Raw genomic sequence first — 16,995 nt, 5'->3', positions numbered from 1 at the left:
AAGGGTGCCACTTGTTGGTTTTCTGCCGGCTGCGGGTTATTGGGAGATGCGTTCTGCTCACTGGCGGACAATGGGCGTAGCCGCGTCTCTGAAATTGGGAGCAAATTGAGGGTTCCCATAAAATGCGGCCATGGTTGTGGCCACAGCTGTGGCCAAAGTCTAACTTTTATACTGAATGTTCCATGACAACAAGATGGGCACCACCCGACAGAAAATAGCAAGTTTGACAACCGAAGAAGATATGAGCCCAAAGTATGCGCGCGTTGCAAAGCTATTCGCGGAAACCCTAAAGAAAGGAACACAATGGCCTCGGTCGCGATTGTGACCAACGTTTAACTTTGAAATCGCCCGATAGAACTCGCAGAAGTGACACCGTTATAATTATCTGCATTCCAGAACCAGTCGATGCAGTTTCAAGCTTGATGATCATGAGATGTACAATTAAAAGGTTTTGTAAGTTTAGGTAGATGTGGTCAAAAGTCTAACTTCTGTATGTACTGTGCAATTGGTACGGATTAGACACCATTTCATAGGAAATCTCGAACCTATTCAATAAAGAACAAATGGGGGAAAGCGATACATTTCTTGCGGAGATATTCACGACAAACCTTAAAATTGATGCCAACCTCTGTCCCCGCGAGTGCAGCCATGGGCGCGCATTTTGTTGAGAAATTCCAGCGAGAAGTGAGAAACCGAGGTACTGCGTAAACCTTCGATGCCAATAATGAAGAAAATGCAATTTGCACGTTTCATACATGAACGCTTAAGAATAGAACTGCAAAATCTATATACGACTATGATTGTGATTATGACTATACTGCAGGGTGTAACCAGGATTAACTTAAGGAAAGGGGTGGACGGGGCTTGGTGAGTATAGGCACCACGCCTATTTTGAACTGATCATGCGGGAGACATCTATGGCGAAACAATGCGGGCCTAAAATGGGGGGCGGGGAGGAAGGCGGGGGAGGGGGGCGTTGGCTGCACCTCTGCTATGCCGCCTTCCGTGGCTGGAGATACTGTGGGGGTGGGGGGTCGGACTCCCGGGCCTCGGAAAACGAGAAATCTGGGGGATGGGGCGGGGTCAAGAGTCCGAGGACCCTACCTTGCTTTCGCAGTTCGAATAAAAAATGAGTGCACTGAATGAAAAACACTTCAAACATTTCTTTGGCCGAACAAAAGTTCAGGCAGCGACAAATTGCTCGATCTAGATGAGAAGGCCCAATGTGGCAGCTCCAGGCCGCTGCGGCCGTGCAGTGGGGCCTCTCTCACCAGCGGGGACCCACCGGTCAGCGGGCCTGTATGGCTAGGCCTTACCTCTATTTTTGGTAGTAAACTCCTAACTAGGAGGGACCGTCTGGCACTCCAGAACACCAAGTAGATCTCGGGACTACCCAACGGCTCATTGACCGCTCAGAGATCGCATGGTCTGCTCAGAGTCCTTCGTACATTCCGGACCCCTATGAGTGCATAGGCCGTTTTAGTCTCCCCGGGCCTTTCGGGCCATTGAGGGGCCCCTTTGGTTTTTTAGTAGCCCTGACCAGTGGCGCTCTCCTCTGACTCCTCAGGGGGATTTAATGGCCGCTCAGGGCGTTTCCCGTTACCAGTGGGTAACTCTGATTGTTCGGGGATGATTCTGGCCACCGAAGCGCTCGTTTGCATATGTATGGCCCACAGGCCACGCAGCGGCCCATTTGGTCGCCACAGCCATTTAGTTCAAGATCTTAACCACCAACTGGACACTCAGGTTCTTGTCAGGTGCACATACTATCGGCAGCTCCACGGCTCTCCTGCTGCAGAAGAGGCCCTGGGTGCACGTGGGCGCAGGGTCGCAGGCACAGGGCACAAGGAGAAGGTGCCTCCACCGTACGGCGCCTGAGGTCGAAGGCTCTTGGGAATCCCAGATAATGGGCCCGACTGAGGAGCCCAAAGCGCCCCAAGGACTGGCCGGAGGCCATATTAACAAGCTGTGAGAGTTTTGCGGCCGGGGCGAATCCACACACAGCCCACAGTAAGTCTGTGAAATTGGTGTGACAGATTACCAGACTAGGAATTTCAAATACGTTCGCTTTTCTATCAAAGTTCATCGCGTTGAAGTCTGAGAAATAAATAAAAAATCCTTACATTTTGCATTCACTTATTTTATGATATTGCACATGCCCGCAATGCCAGGGGAATCGTCCACCGCTGAGCCACGGTTTCACACCGCCGTCTTGCTCCCTGGCAGCAGTCAGCGCTATTGCTGACGCAAGCCACCACAACACAATTCCAGGGGGATCGCCGACCGCTGAGCGACGGTTTCACATCGCCGTCCTGCTCCCTGGCAGCAGTCAGCACCATTGCTGACGCGCGCCACCACGGGCTGGAAGTTGTCGACGATTACCCCGTTCAGAGCGTAATGTGGCGTGGCAACATCACAGCAGTTATGTGTCATGCCATCCACGTCAGTCTACACGGGCTATAGTCGGACCGCGCATCCGTGTACATGCCGTTCGTGCTCCAGAGTGCCGGTTCGCATTCAGCATGCAGTCCAACCGGGCTATTCACAACGCCTCCTGTTCAGCGGGAGAAGGCAGAAGATGTGAGCGTAAGCAGCTTTTAAGTTGTAATTGACACAAATTTGAGCCATTACTCTTGTAAACGCTTGTGAGGCCCCGTTGCGTTCCGCCGTTACCAGTATGCGGCACCACCATATTTTCGCCGTTACGTAACCATGCACACACATATGTGTATATATATATATATATATATATATGTATATATATATATACATATATATTGTATGTATATATACATATATATATATATATATATATATATATATATATATATATATATATATATGTATAAATAGCCATGACCAGCTTTAAATTGGGACGCAGTTTCAAGCGCAATACTAGTGACAATTCACACCATTTTTACAACAAAATTCAGATAAGGGAATTTTTGACGATTGCATAGGAAGGTTATTGCATATTGCACCAACAGGATAACCCACGATTCGAAACACACCCTTTGCACCACGAATCAACGCGCGCCCAGAGTGTCTAACGTACCCCGGCTACCTCTCGGGCTACGCCACTGCAACTAGACATTTCGGAGAAGCGAACACCGCTCCCAGGCACCAGCAATACCCAGTATGACGATGCGTGAGCTTGTGAGAATGCGTGCCGAGGGCTTCCCCGTCGGTGCGGCGCGCCAGTAACGGCGGAGCGCCGAGCCGGGCAGGATGGCCGCGCCTGTGCCGACGGCCGCGCTGGACAGCGCGTACAACAGCTGCCTGGCCGAGGCCGTGCAGCTCACCTGCCGCCGTCAGCTGGCGCCCGACAACACCTCGCAGCTCATCTGCGCGTCCAGGGACGGTGAGCAGCGCGCCGCTGCCGTCTACACGGCCCTGGTGACCACCACTGGGCTCGTTGTGCCGGCCACTCTGGTGCTCAACCTGGCCGTCGTGCTCACTGTGTACATGAACCGCAGACTGCACACCGTCGTTAACGTCGTCGTTTCAGTGCTGTGCACAAACAACATGGCATGGGCTGCGCTCCCAGTCCTCGTTGCAGCGTATCCCAATTCTCAGCACGCCATTACATGCCACATACGTAATTTTCTTCTTATTAATACAAAAGGAATCAGATTTACAACAATTGTCACAATCGCCCTGTTGCGGTACCTAATTGTAGTGAGAGGCCACAACTATCCACTTCGCGCCAGAAACCTTTTTCTATTCGTGACAATCGCCATCGCGCCCTATCCCCTCAAGTGGGTGGTGCGAACCAGCAACGGAAGCGTCCGATGTTCTCCAGAAGTAGCAGTGAACACCGACGGACATGCCATCACGACTTCGTTAGACGTTACAAAGGAGTCAATTTTTCTCAACCATGTGCTCCAATATGTCGTGGGTTTCGTCGTTTTAGCATTCTGCTATGTCCGGATTCTGAGAAAAGCTGCCGTGTCCAAGAAACACGTACAAACAGGCATATTTTCCAAAGGACGTTTTAAGGTTCCCTCGGGAGGTGAGGCGGGACCCCGCGTGCACAAACTGTCAGACCGGTCGCAGTTACCGGCTGACTGTGCGGCGGCGCTTCATCCCACCGGCGACCGAGAGAGTCCCCAGCTGGGGGCGAGCGAGAGCGGGACATCCCGCGGCTGCCGGGACCGCGAGCGCGCCGGGCTGCCGGTGGCGGGCCGCGTCTCCCGCGCGAGCAGCGCCGTTTCCAACGACAGGACGGCACCGGCTGGCCGGCTCAGCACCATCGCCGAGGTGGAGACGGACAAGCCGCACTGGCAGCCGGCCAAGGCCCAGGCCACGACAGCCCGGCACCCGCAGCCGCCAGCCACAGCGCCAGCTCAGACCGCGCAAGTCGCGGCGGTTGTCTCGGCTGGGCAAACCCCGATCGCCGCGTCCAAGCGCGACCGGCCAATGGCACTCGAGATCTGCCATTGCCCTGCCACAACGGTGAACGGTGAGGGAGGAGGGGATGGAGGCGGCAATGAGGCAGGAGGAGAGGAGGGATTGGGACAGAAGAAACAACGGCCAGGGGTAACAACAAGAATCAGTGGGGGTGAAGGAGGAAGTGATATAGAAGGAAGTGATGAAGAAGGAAATGATGAAAAAGGTAGCGATGGGACAGGAAGAGATGGACTGAAAGGAGGAGGAGGCGGAGAAGGAAACAAGGAAGAAAGAAGCGGCGGGAGACCAAGCGACGGAGGGGCAATAAGTAAGTCACAACGACGAGGCGGCGGCGGCCTGACACTGCAGGTGCAGAGTCTGAGCGTCGCTGGCGTCGCGGGGACTGGAGTTCCCAGCGCCGTCCAGATCGACTCGCCTGTTTCGCTGCTCAGGACAGCTGGAAGCCAGCGAAGCACCATACGCAGATGCCGCAGAGTGGACATCGTGGCCACCATCTCCCTTGCGGCATGCCTCGTCATCTTTTTCGTCCCTTCCCTTCCCTTTTTGACTTTACTCTTCAAACGAGAGTCATCGTGCCTGCTCATGCCAGATATGAGACTGCTGGGGCTGCTTGTGATGATAATCAGCGGTGCCTTCGCCGCCATCTTCAGTCCCCTGGTCTTCGTCGTCTTCAGCACCGACTTCAGAGAAGCCCTTCGACGCACGTGCTGGCGGATGGCCGCACAGGTCTCCTCACGTGTCAACCCTGCGAGACGGAACTAGCAGCCTAAAGCAACGACATCACATGGACCGTCCTTGGCTTTGCCTCAAAGTGCACCATCGAGATAATGTGGGATGCCGACGATAGTCAGTTCTCTTTCTTTCTATTGCATGTATCTGCTAAACAATGTAGCAGAGGACGTGATGAAGGGAATATGTCTATTATTGTACAATCGTGCTTGCGTAATTATATGTGCTAATATTTTTCGGAGACAAGCATGCTCCTCAAATTATGTTTCATACTTTAGGCGGACCTGCTCTTCACCCCCATCAATCTGCAATTAGACTCTTAAGCTTCAGTGAAAAGCAAGTCGTGATAATGTCGTAAATAAATAATGACGATGCTGTGCAAGTCAGACCTTAGCTCGGAACGTTGTGTGCTAAAATAACAATATTTCGTGTCCATTATACGCAATAGATTCGCCGCCACGTTCGTCTTCTATGCGTAAAAACGTCGTTGGCTGGCGATTATTACAGTAGCCAAGAACGTTCGCTAGATATGGACCTCAGTAAACTGATTATGTATACCTTTTTATGTCCAATTGCTATGATTTGTGTTATCCTTATATTACCATCTGTTCGCCCTATTCCTGTCATCGAGTGCCCTGTTTTTCGCAATGTACGAAACGTCTGCGAGTGTAAGGCAGTCCCACCTGTTAAACACCTGTATAAAACCTGCATAAAGCGTGGAACGTGGAGCGTCTCCATAAACGCCCATCGTTTCAGATTCGTCTTAGGCTTTGAATCATATGTGATGGTTCACCATTAAATATACATTTCAAAAGCCTCCTCGAGGGAGCATGTCTGTCGAAACATAGCAAGCTTTGCGCCCTATCTATTGTATTCCTCGGAGTTTGAGACCGCAGTCAAGAGTGTACGCTATAATGTCTGGATATCCGAGAACAAAGATGGTTTTTATCCATGTTGCATGTTGCGGCGCGGTCAAGAAGATGCGATGGCGATACTGCGAAGGTCAAATCCTTGCCGTGAGCCCTGGGAGTGCTTAGATGTTTATGTACGATATTGTCACCAATGGTCGATGACAAATAAATACGCCTGGCTGAGCAGAAGCAAAATAACGTAGTGTCATACCGACATCAAAACGGGCTTCAAGACGGAAAGAACATGCGCTACAGTCGCATTATACTTCGGTCTGCCTCTTCCCAAAACATCTGTCATACCACCACAGCCAGGGGTTCCCGCTCAACGTTTTTGTTTTTTATCCAAGTGTAGACATCATGATATCGGCATCCTTATGCCGTCAATGATTGGCCTTCATGATACGCGTACGTAGTGTTTGTCGACAACACGCGACGTTTCGAAGCTGTGCTCTTGGTCATGGCGCTTGCACATGAGCGATGACACTCGATCCAGACACACACAAACACTCTTACGTAGTGATGTTTTTCATTTGCGAAGGAGAATCGCTGCTCTACACTTGGAAAATCTTTAGCATATCCATGGCGGTGGTACCGGCGCCCAGCTGATGATCGTGGAAGTTGCCACGGCTCGAGGCGCACGCGCGTCTCGCCAAAATGCAGGCAGATTTAGTGGTGTGTAGCCAGGCAGTCAGCTTCAAAACAATCACAGCCGACTTCAGAGAGAGGCTATGTCTTGGTAACCATGAGTCCCACGGTAATTACCACGATCTTGCTATCGCCACCTTTCACCGACATGACAACAGCCCGTTCACACAGCACATGAAAAATATTCCAGATTGGCACAAAACTTCAGACTAGCATTTGCGCCATTTTTAAAGGTAGTGTGTCATATTTATATGAGGTTTTGAACTGAAATAGCCATCCTGAAGGTCTTTCGGCGTTGTTCACAATCTCGCCCTTCTTAAGACTTAAGCCCCTAGCTTCTGAGCCACACGCCAGCGAAAACGGGGAAAGGTTTATCGGGGGAGAGTATTTCAAAGACACATTGACATTCATAACATAAAATAACGCCATTCAAGTCCTGCCATTCCATAAGCCATGCGGCGACCGAGGCCAAGAAAGATAGAATTGTCGAAGCGTACATATCTGGCGTTCGTGAGCGCATTTAAAAGATACAACGGCCGCCGAATGGCTCTCAATCAACTTTGTGCAAGGTACCACGACGTAATCAAACCATGACACATTAAAAAGCATATGTACTAAACAGAGAATTGTGCTGTCTAAAGTAGTCTTTTCACTTAAACAGTGTGCCAATATGTTAAGAGAGCTCGTTTCGTCATATCTGATGCTAGTTTCAATACCTTGAAATGTGAATTATTCCCTTTAAATAGGACGATACGTTCATAAAACGCAAAAAATTCTCGTCGTTCCTCGCTCATAAAGGTCATCCACGTCGTTTCCAGATGCCTTAGATTAGCATTCCTTTCATACTCAACTTTGTTGATAAATCACTTAGGTTACATTAGCACGTAATCGCACAGGCATGCGCCCGCTCCGAGCGAGTATTGCAAGCTTCAGAGTTTGACAATATTGCGTCCGCAACCGCGCGTCTACGGCTTTCAATCAGCGTTGAGGTTACAGCAGCGCTACACCAGTCAAACAATGAGCGCGGAGTGAAAGATATTGTAGAAGCCTTCCATACGGCAGCGAGGCCGCTTGCCAGGGTGCGGCCAGGTTGCCATATCAAAAATGGTAGCCTGAGACGGATTCTGGCCAAGTGGTCACATCCTTCACACTCACAAGTTAGGTGAGGTTGCTCAATATGAATTCAAAGGCATTTGAGCATAATGGACAAGTGTCCAGCATCATAACAGAGCTATGATGGGTTTTCCAGTTTTTCCCAGCATCTTTGACAATCTGGCAATAGCGTATTAAGGTATGCAAACGGGACTATAAGGGCCCGGCAAGAAAAAGCAACAAAGCCCTCTAGGTAATGAAAATTCAAGGGGCGTGCAAATTTGCACAGCCAGTTTGTTCATACTTTCGGAAGTCAAAGTAAGCACCCCTATGCATTTCCCAATTTTCGTTTAATTTGACATGACCTATCTAACACAGCAGTCGAGTATGCTGGGAAATATGAACAAGGCTATCACTGTTTGGCTATCACTCGTTCCCCACCCCACAAGCGGACTTAAGTGACCACACGTTTTTGTCTTCTTTGCATACTTAGGGAGTTGCCGCACCGAGGAGCCAAATCGGCACACGTCAGTTTGTTCAACGCAGGATCCTAAAAGGCGGTACGACTGACGTTGCCAGGCACCAAAAGTTAGGTGTATCTACCCTGAATACTGGGCTGTTCCGAACCTCACGATTGAGAATGGCACTCAAAACACATTTCATCGTTTTAAGTAGAGAGGAACATTTAGCTCATTACCAACATGGTAAAGATTGGTACAAACTTTTTATTAAAGTATCTCCACATGTATATGTTCCTATTACCGCAACGTTCGTTTCCAGGTTATCTAAAAAGTTAGTTTTTCCAAAAACCCACAAACTTCACGAGCTGACACATCACCCGTCGGGTAGAGCTTTGGAGCCCTCAAGCCCACCAATGCACCACCCCGCTCGTGATCACATCACTCCCGAAAAGGGGGACGTCGCCGCATACACGGGGCCACAGAGCCGCTGGCGAGCGGCCGCTGACTGACCTGAGCGAGCAGACGACACGCCGGTACTCGTCCATGTCCTCGGCCAGGCCCCAGAAGAACGGCAGCGCCTGCAGCACGCCCGGCGGCACCTGCCAGCTGAACGTCTCCTCCGACAGGCCGCTGCGACACTCGAAGAACTCTGCGGCAAGGACGCCGCACGTCAGGCCGGCCATGCGCCGCCGGCAGGCGTGCCGACCGTAAGAGGACGAGTCAGTGGATACGGGCTGAATGATGAACACAGGGGATCGAGCATCGGACGCCTGAGGACGCGCAAGGGACTGAGAAAGAGCAATAAGTGCGATAAGAGTCAGTGGACATTGCACACTTCAGATGGTACAGATGCCGGCTTCTGCTTCCTTTTCTCACATTAAAAAGATCAATCTTGATCGGGAGACAACCTAACCCGGCATGGACAGGGGGTCAAATCTGTCCCCTCTGTCGAATATTCACGATAATTCAAAAACGTCTCACTATATCGGGGCGCAATTTTCAGTTACTGTCAACTGATGAGTTCCACGTCTTGTGCCAAAATAATGACTGTGAGACTTAAACAGATCAAGCGTAGGTGACGTCAGAGTGACGTCATGTTTGCAGATTTTGTTCACAGAAACGCATAGCCATAGACGCATTGGCACACAACCCGAACGAAAGAACCGATTTTACACCTGTAAACGGAAAATGTGAGCCCATTAGTCCAACATGCATATGCCTTATCGTTATTATCTATTAGCATATTATATCGTTATTAGCATGTCATATAGCACAACATTGATAAAAACCGCACTCGACAGTTTTTGGTCTCAGACTCAAACTTCTGAAAGCATGAAACATGTGTCCTAGATACGACTGTGAAGGATGCCTGCATCCAGTTTCAAGCAACTTTCTGTGACAATGACTGAGTTACGACTTTAAATATATCACAGGGCATGTCGCCCGTGTCCGGGTGGGCTCGGGGCCGCGGCGGCGGGCGGCGGGGCTTAGGTCTACAGCCGTGGCGCGGTGACGGCACGGCGTAACCCGTTTATCAGTTTCGCACGCAAACCAACGCCCATGTGACTGGCAGCGGGGTTGAAGGCTACCAGGTTGCGTTTTCAGCAGGCCTGAGCCGCCCAAAACAAAGCGAAAATAAATCTGCCCGCTTATTCGCTACCGAGGTCATCCACTTGACCCTGAACTTAGACGGTGTATGAACAAGGAACCGTTCTTGCTCACATGCTGATATCCACCATTATGGCTCAGCTCTTCCACTCCGCGCTTATATCGTTCAAATATGACGAAAACAAATAGACCAAAATAAGCATACACACCGATGTTTCAGCTCCCCATTGCACGGCACGTCAGCTTGGCCCTAGGCCTGACACGGCGCGCGTAACATTAAATACCTTCCTACGTAGCATGTTTGATCAGGGCGCAATGATTTCACACCATCAAATGCCCTCCTAAATGAAATATGCTATGGGAACGGTCAAACATTGTTATGGGAACGGCTTCATAATTTGACCTTGACCTGCGACCTTAATACACAACTGAACTTAGGGTTATGTGATCTGAGACGGCACGCCACGGCGCAATCGACTGCGATTTGAATTTTTGAATTGGGCCCAGCCGTTCTTCAGATAGGCAGGGGAGGGGCACGAAATCTGCCCCCCGCCGGTCAATGGTGGGTCGCTGAGGAACCCGGTTAATGCCGGATTAAATAGGTGTCATCAGCCCAAAATGGTCTAGGCATCGTCAAGAAATTAGGTCAGCTCGGCATTCGAATATACCCGGACGCCCGGACAACCTACGGCGCCATACAGAACGAATATACCCGGACACCCGGACAACCTACGGCGCCATGCAGAACGAATATACCCGGACACCCGGACAACCTACGGCGCCATGCAGAACGATGTCGTCTAAGTGCTCACGTGAGTTCGATGAGACGGGAATGGCTTATTCCATGATAAGTAATTTTTTCAGCACACCTTATCATTTTTGACATGACTAGCAGGTCTACTTAAAATGAGGAGGTAGCGATAGAAGCATGCACATGACTGATTTGAAGACGGTATCTGCTGAAAAAGCATTATCGCCAAGTTACGAATATTCGCCACCGGGACAGGCCCGTACATCGTGGGCAGTACAAAGGATCTCCGCCTAGGGTGCAACGATCATTCTACATCATACAGGTCAGCACCAGACATGTCCCGGATGCATCCACGCGCCAAATACGGACGCCAGCGCTGTCTTGATCGCACCCACCGTCACACGCTAGATGTGCGCCACGTTACCAGCGGCCCCAAGCCAAATAAGTTTCATTCGAACCAGGGCGCATAATCTCGAGCTAGCGATCCGGACAGCCAGAAGCCCACAACAACGCCGCAATCACTGGCCACAGCTTCTGGCAGATTCGGTAACAAGTACCACGCTATTTGGACATAGCACTGTGTGCTTCCGATACACTGCGGTTTGAAAAGGCGTAGGTTTCCTACAACTACCAAACAAACTTGCCCCATCCCTCTTCAAATCACGTGGGAAGCGTCAAACCCGCGTCGTCGTCGCCATTGAGGATTTGTGATGCACTCAGCTGCTGAGTGCATCGTTACGCTTATATGGTCACATAGCGTCGCCTGCCTGACACTGGCAAGATGGGCGAGCGCCGCGGGGAGTCGAGCTCCGTACCTCTGGCTTCCCCGACGCGCAGTGCTTTCACCGACGCCCACGCAAACATGTTTATCACTACACCATCGGCACCCTCAGCGTCAAATCTTCGAATCACGCAAAATCTGCGCGCCACGGGTCGACACGCCTGAAAATATCGACGACCTGGGGACGCATTCACACGGGATTCATAAATGTCAGGGTAAACAAAAATGAAATTTTCTGATATAAACGCAAGTCTCTTCGTTCTGCAGGTTGCGCTCGCTTGAGCACAGCCATGGATTAACTTTTCTGATTGGTTTCGGGATTGACAACAGATGTCGGGAACTAGAACAGATGGGATTTGAAGCCAGCTGCACCACATGGGGATATGTACCGTCTGCGTATGGCGTCCCCAGCTCGGTGCTGCCCGATCATTATTGAGGCGAGTGATCCGCGGGGAAGCGACCATGACAGTCTTTTAAAAGTCGGACTGGAATTCACGCCACTGGGGCACAACAAAGATAAGAGGGCCAATACGGGCCACGAGGGTAACGGAAGCCGTGCCTGAGTATGGTTCAATGAATTATGACACATTTGCCCAAGATGCTGGGATTTCCGTGAATGCTGTGGTTGGAGTCAAAGGCAACGTAAATTCAGCTGCACTGGCCAAACAAATGGGCCCGGGAATTACCTATCAACCGTCCATGCATCGAACATGTCGCAAATTTCACATACACCTGATTTCTGGTTCGTCTCGTAGTCTGTACAGATTGTGTGTGCGATAAGTATGTCCTCGTTGACCGAAATCAGCTCAATATGAGTCATAAATGTTATAATTTAGACATAAATCAACACGTTTCGGCCCAAATTGTTTTGAACATCACGAGGTCACAGATTACTGATGACATCAATGAGACGTTTTTAGGACGGTCAACGCGGGTGTTAATGTACAAGGTTACGGTTTGTCGGCCATGTAAAATCCCTCCGTCACCTGCCACCCTCATCGCCAAAGATTAACGTAATGACATGCCCGTCTGCATTCCTGACATCCGCGGGAAACACCGGCGACGCACTGGGGTAAAATAGCGCCGGTTTCTGGCACGGACTCTGAACAAAGATTAGCAGCTCAGAGCTCGCATTCGGCGTTGGACGGTGGGGACTATCAGCAGCGTATGTCAAATCGGGGGCGTGCGTCTGTTTGCATGTATGCTTGTCCGCGTGCACACATTTTTAGCACACGCACAGCACAGATGGCTGCTCGGATGAGTGAGAAGCTTGCACATCGACGGGTTCAACTTTTGTGACAATCCACGTGTACGTCGTATACCGGTGTCCGCCACAGCACCGGTGTCGGCCACAGGCCACAGCACCGGTGTCGGTCGCAGACCACAGCACCAGTGTTGGCCGACGCGGCGCGACGCCAAGCGATGCGAACAGCACTGAATCTAGGTTCTATGTTTGTAGGGGACATCCGACTGATGCTGGCAATGGAGGCCAGATAATTTTGTTGTTGTATCCAAGTACTCGTGGTCGGAACCGTTTGACGAGGATTAAAGGTAGTGTACCGCCATTGTGGCGTATTTCAAAACATACTCTAGTGAAATCTCAGGACAAATCACGTCTTCTAGTAACACCGGGTAGTGCGACTGCAGTAACGTCAAGACATAATACGGATATGAATTTTGATTATTTTTTAGTACAAATTGCGCTGTAAACGCCTTAAACAGCACTATGCTTCCTACCTGCATTCTTTTTCCCTTCCCTGCGACCACCTTCCTATGACAACTACCGTGCGAATAAACAATATAAACACCTTTATAAACAATATAAACAATAGATACCTTCCTATGACAACTCTACGGGTGCGAACAAAAGGACGTTTGTCATCGGGCCAACGGGCAAGGGTTGTTACCGAGAAACGCATGGGCTGAAGTTTGAACAAGTGCGCCACGTGGATCATTTGATACTTCCATTCCTAAAGCCAAAGTACGCCCCAAAAAGACCTATTGCGGTGAACACCATAGGTGAGATATCAAAGCCACAGTATAACGTTTCGTGAACTTCACGGGATAATGGTTTAATGTTGGCACATCATTTGTCTAAACAGCGTTTCAAGCTTTCGTAGCATTTATTACACAAACACTTAAAAACATTAGGGTACTGCAAACAATGCAGATGTTGCGAAAGGTAATGGAAATTAATTGTATTACTTTCATTGTAGTAAGCGGCAGTCAGGTGAGATTTCTTCCGCAGCGCCGAGGACTTCAAAAAGGAATTCTGAGCTATTGAGAAGAATATCGAGAACACTGGCATTACTAATCGAATCGTACGCGTCTGATGTAACAATAAGTGAAAGGTCCAAAAAGATGGGAAACTGGTAACTGTCTAAAATGAAATTTGATTTGTAATAAACAAAATGTTGTGAAAAATAAAATGAAAATGGAAAATAAGATGAAATTATTGGCACTCGGCACAGACGCTTTCATCTTAAAAAACGTCTGTATTCTGCTTTCCGCGCCTCCAGCTCAATACACCCAGTTTTACAAAATAGCGCTGTTCATGGAACGCTGACGCCCTTGAGACGTCCAATAGATATAAGCAGGACATGCCGTACAGCAGCACCCGCTCTTCGCGCAGCGGCGCCCGCACCGACCGGCATTTACCTCTGTTGCTCTTCGACAAAACGGCTGCGACCAAAAGCGCTTTGATAATGAAGCAATAGGACGTGATTACGTGAAGACGTCCACTTCCACTTGGCTGCGTACCCAGGCAAAGTGACACCATAGACTATAGCTAAGTGATGCGCTCCACCCACACGGGATTGTATATATTTGTGTAACTATGCAACAAGACATCCAGGTCAGCTACCCGTCCAACTGAACTGACATGCAGACCAGCGTATACAATACAGCCGACGTAAAAGTAGCTGCTGTGTTAAAAATGTAAACAGGTAACTGTAATGTAAATCAAACAATTGTCACCGCGCAGAAATATGCCTTGAATACGACCATGTGGCATGCAAATTACATATCTACTTTATATGTTTGTAGCAAGTTTTTCGTAGAAATGCGATGAAAACCAAACTGCTATATATGAACTGAGTGTCAGCATATGCGTGTAATTGTAATCGTTGTCTTGAATATGACCATCCAACTGAATGCAACGTTAAATCCCTGTGGGGACGACGGACGTACCTGCCAGCTGCTGGGCCAGCTCGCGCACTGCGGCAGGGCCCTGCGGTCCGGCCATGTAGCGGGAGCGGATGACGCGAGCCATCTCCGCGTGCGCCACCCGCAACAGCGCCGGCTGGCCGGGCGCCGCCGACCGCTGCAGCAGGCACTCTCCCGACCTGTCGAAACACCGAAGCCTCAGCCAAAAGTCAACATTTCAAGCGGCACGACGCCGAAGCCGGAGCCAGCCCTCGAAGATGGCTTACACCCGAAGCCAAAGATCAGGTCATTGTAGAAAAACTGCAATTCTGCGGCGTCGAAGCCGAGGCCGTTTGTCTCCACTCGGCGTAAGAGGCGTCATCAGACGGATCCTAGGCAGATGCCATAAACGTTTGCTTTTTTACTCTTACTATACGCTAAACTTACACCTATACCCACATCACGCTTCCGTGTACGATATCCCCCCCACACACATCCACTTTCGCATATATGCCCACTTTTAAAAGCATGCTTCATCAGCTCATCCTCCACAAACTGGACCATTTCTTCCGTTATAGGACGTTCTACTACGCTTTTTTGTATCGTGTCTCTAAAAGACCCCAGAGGGTCATTATCAACAGAGCAAAATCTATTGGAATTTAGCGAATTTCAATACCTCCTGCAGAGCATATTTTCGTCCCGTCGTTCCTCTCTCCATTTATCAACGTGTCTTTATATGTTATCAAATGTGGCAACGACCTTCCACCTACCATTGCATCCAGTTGCCGATACTGAGGCTTCCACAAAGCTAGATCCCCAGCCGACGGACAGCCGTTGCAACGGGGCCTTCGTCGTCTGGAGGCGTGATCCCACAGATGGAGTTTGACTTTAAACCCAATAAATGCCACCTACTGCCAATCACGTTCTGGTCCGACAGCTACACCAAGGTATGTTATCATCGAGACCGAACAATAGAAAGGAACAGGACGTACGTGCCTTCGGTATCAGCCGGGGGTTTTCCTTTTTAAAAACAGACCACTACACCTGGTGTCCACAATGCAGCCCCTCGTGCCAATCGAGGAATTGTCACTACCGCACGAACTTAGGAAGTCCTCACAGAAGCACCACAGAAGCCGTCGTCAAGGGCCTTAATTCCATCGAGACATTTCGCGAATGATCGACCTGCTGTAAAGCATTGCGGGCACACTTGTAGCAGGTGCGACAAATTCTCACAGAATTGGATACGATGCACCGCTAATTTACTGGTATCTTCTATGTTGCCTCGCATGACGTCGCCTGCAAGTGGAGTGCATGTTCTCGGCTGGCGATTAGCTTAAAATATGAAATAAGTGGATGCAATATTCTGAAACAGTCATGCCTTTCGATAACATTCAGTCAAATTTTTCTAAGGACGCGGTCTTTCCAAATTGCACCACCATTATTGCGGCCAATATCACCTCATCTGGCGATGTGTGAGGTATTGTACCATATCTATAACGCATTTGTAGTCCGGCATTATGCTCGTAGAGGTCCGCCGCCATCACAGCTCGTTTTGGCCGTTAGCTGTTTCCTTATTGTAAATTCCCTGCTATGCTATCAGTTAGGTTTCTTTGATTAATTTGCATCGTCACACGGACTCCTGCCATTGCTATAACTGTCACCGTCTAGTTTCTGCGCTGGGATTGCCTTTGCGTTTACTTTTAGCCCTGTTGCGTTTACTTTCTGTGCGGCACGGCGATCACAATCCGGATCAGGATGCCAGGCCGTCGCGATACAAGATCCTGTGAAGCACAGCGCGTATCACCTGACCCTGTCCACATGCAAGCTACGCTGCTGAGCACAGCTTACTGATTCCTGGAGATAAACCGGGGAGTTACCGCTCATTAGCGTCCATCTGTCCCGAGATCACGCCAAGACATTATAAATCTCCATGGCAACCGCGTGCTTCAGGCAGCGCGGGGACGGCAGCAATGACGGCTCTGGTCAGCTGGTCAATTTGGTGATGCCCGAGCATTAGGCAAAGGCACCAGCTTATTCATAATGATGCAAATCTCAGGCGCATACCGCATTCGCTGCGTTCTGAGCACAGCGGTCACATGTCATTGGTAGTATGAGGTGGAGCTTACATCATATCTATGCAAATACGCATACATGAACACACACATACATATATATATATATATATATATATACATTCTTTAAAACGTAGTTCATTACATGCCGCGGAGTTTTGGGGCTTGGCAAGGTTTCTGTTGATTTGTTCTACGTTTCCAATCAGCCTTTTTGTCGGGTTGAGGTCCCAAGATCAAATCACCAGGATGTCTCATAAAAAGGTTGCGTATTTGCCGTGTATTCACCGAAACTTTACGTCTCGGTCTGATCCTTGAACGGTTATAAAACAGATAGGATATGTCCACGCGGTGGAAAGAACACTTCAAACATATTCGATGATTCGAATGAAAA

At 49.6% G+C, this 16,995-nt stretch overlaps 1 protein-coding gene across 1 annotated transcript in view; it reads right to left on the bottom strand.

Annotated features, from left to right (window-relative positions):
* The window catches only part of LOC119109939 (telomerase protein component 1), a 117,830-nt gene that overhangs the window by 13,615 nt on the left and 87,220 nt on the right, over positions 1-16,995 (bottom strand). Inside the window, exons 25-26 of the mRNA XM_037233684.1 lie at positions 14,578-14,732; positions 8,759-8,897 (exon numbers count right to left, since the gene is read on the bottom strand). Of these exons, the coding sequence (XP_037089579.1) occupies positions 8,759-8,897; positions 14,578-14,732 (294 nt within the window). The remainder of the gene's footprint in view (positions 1-8,758; positions 8,898-14,577; positions 14,733-16,995) is intronic.

The sequence above is a fragment of the Pollicipes pollicipes genome, unplaced genomic scaffold, assembly GCF_011947565.3.
Source record: "Pollicipes pollicipes isolate AB1234 unplaced genomic scaffold, Ppol_2.1 Scaffold_7231;HRSCAF=8579_pilon_pilon_pilon, whole genome shotgun sequence".
Lineage (NCBI taxonomy): Eukaryota > Metazoa > Arthropoda > Thecostraca > Pollicipedomorpha > Pollicipedidae > Pollicipes > Pollicipes pollicipes.
The sequence above is the reverse complement of the archived record's forward strand: the minus strand, read 5'-3'. Positions and strand labels throughout refer to the sequence as shown.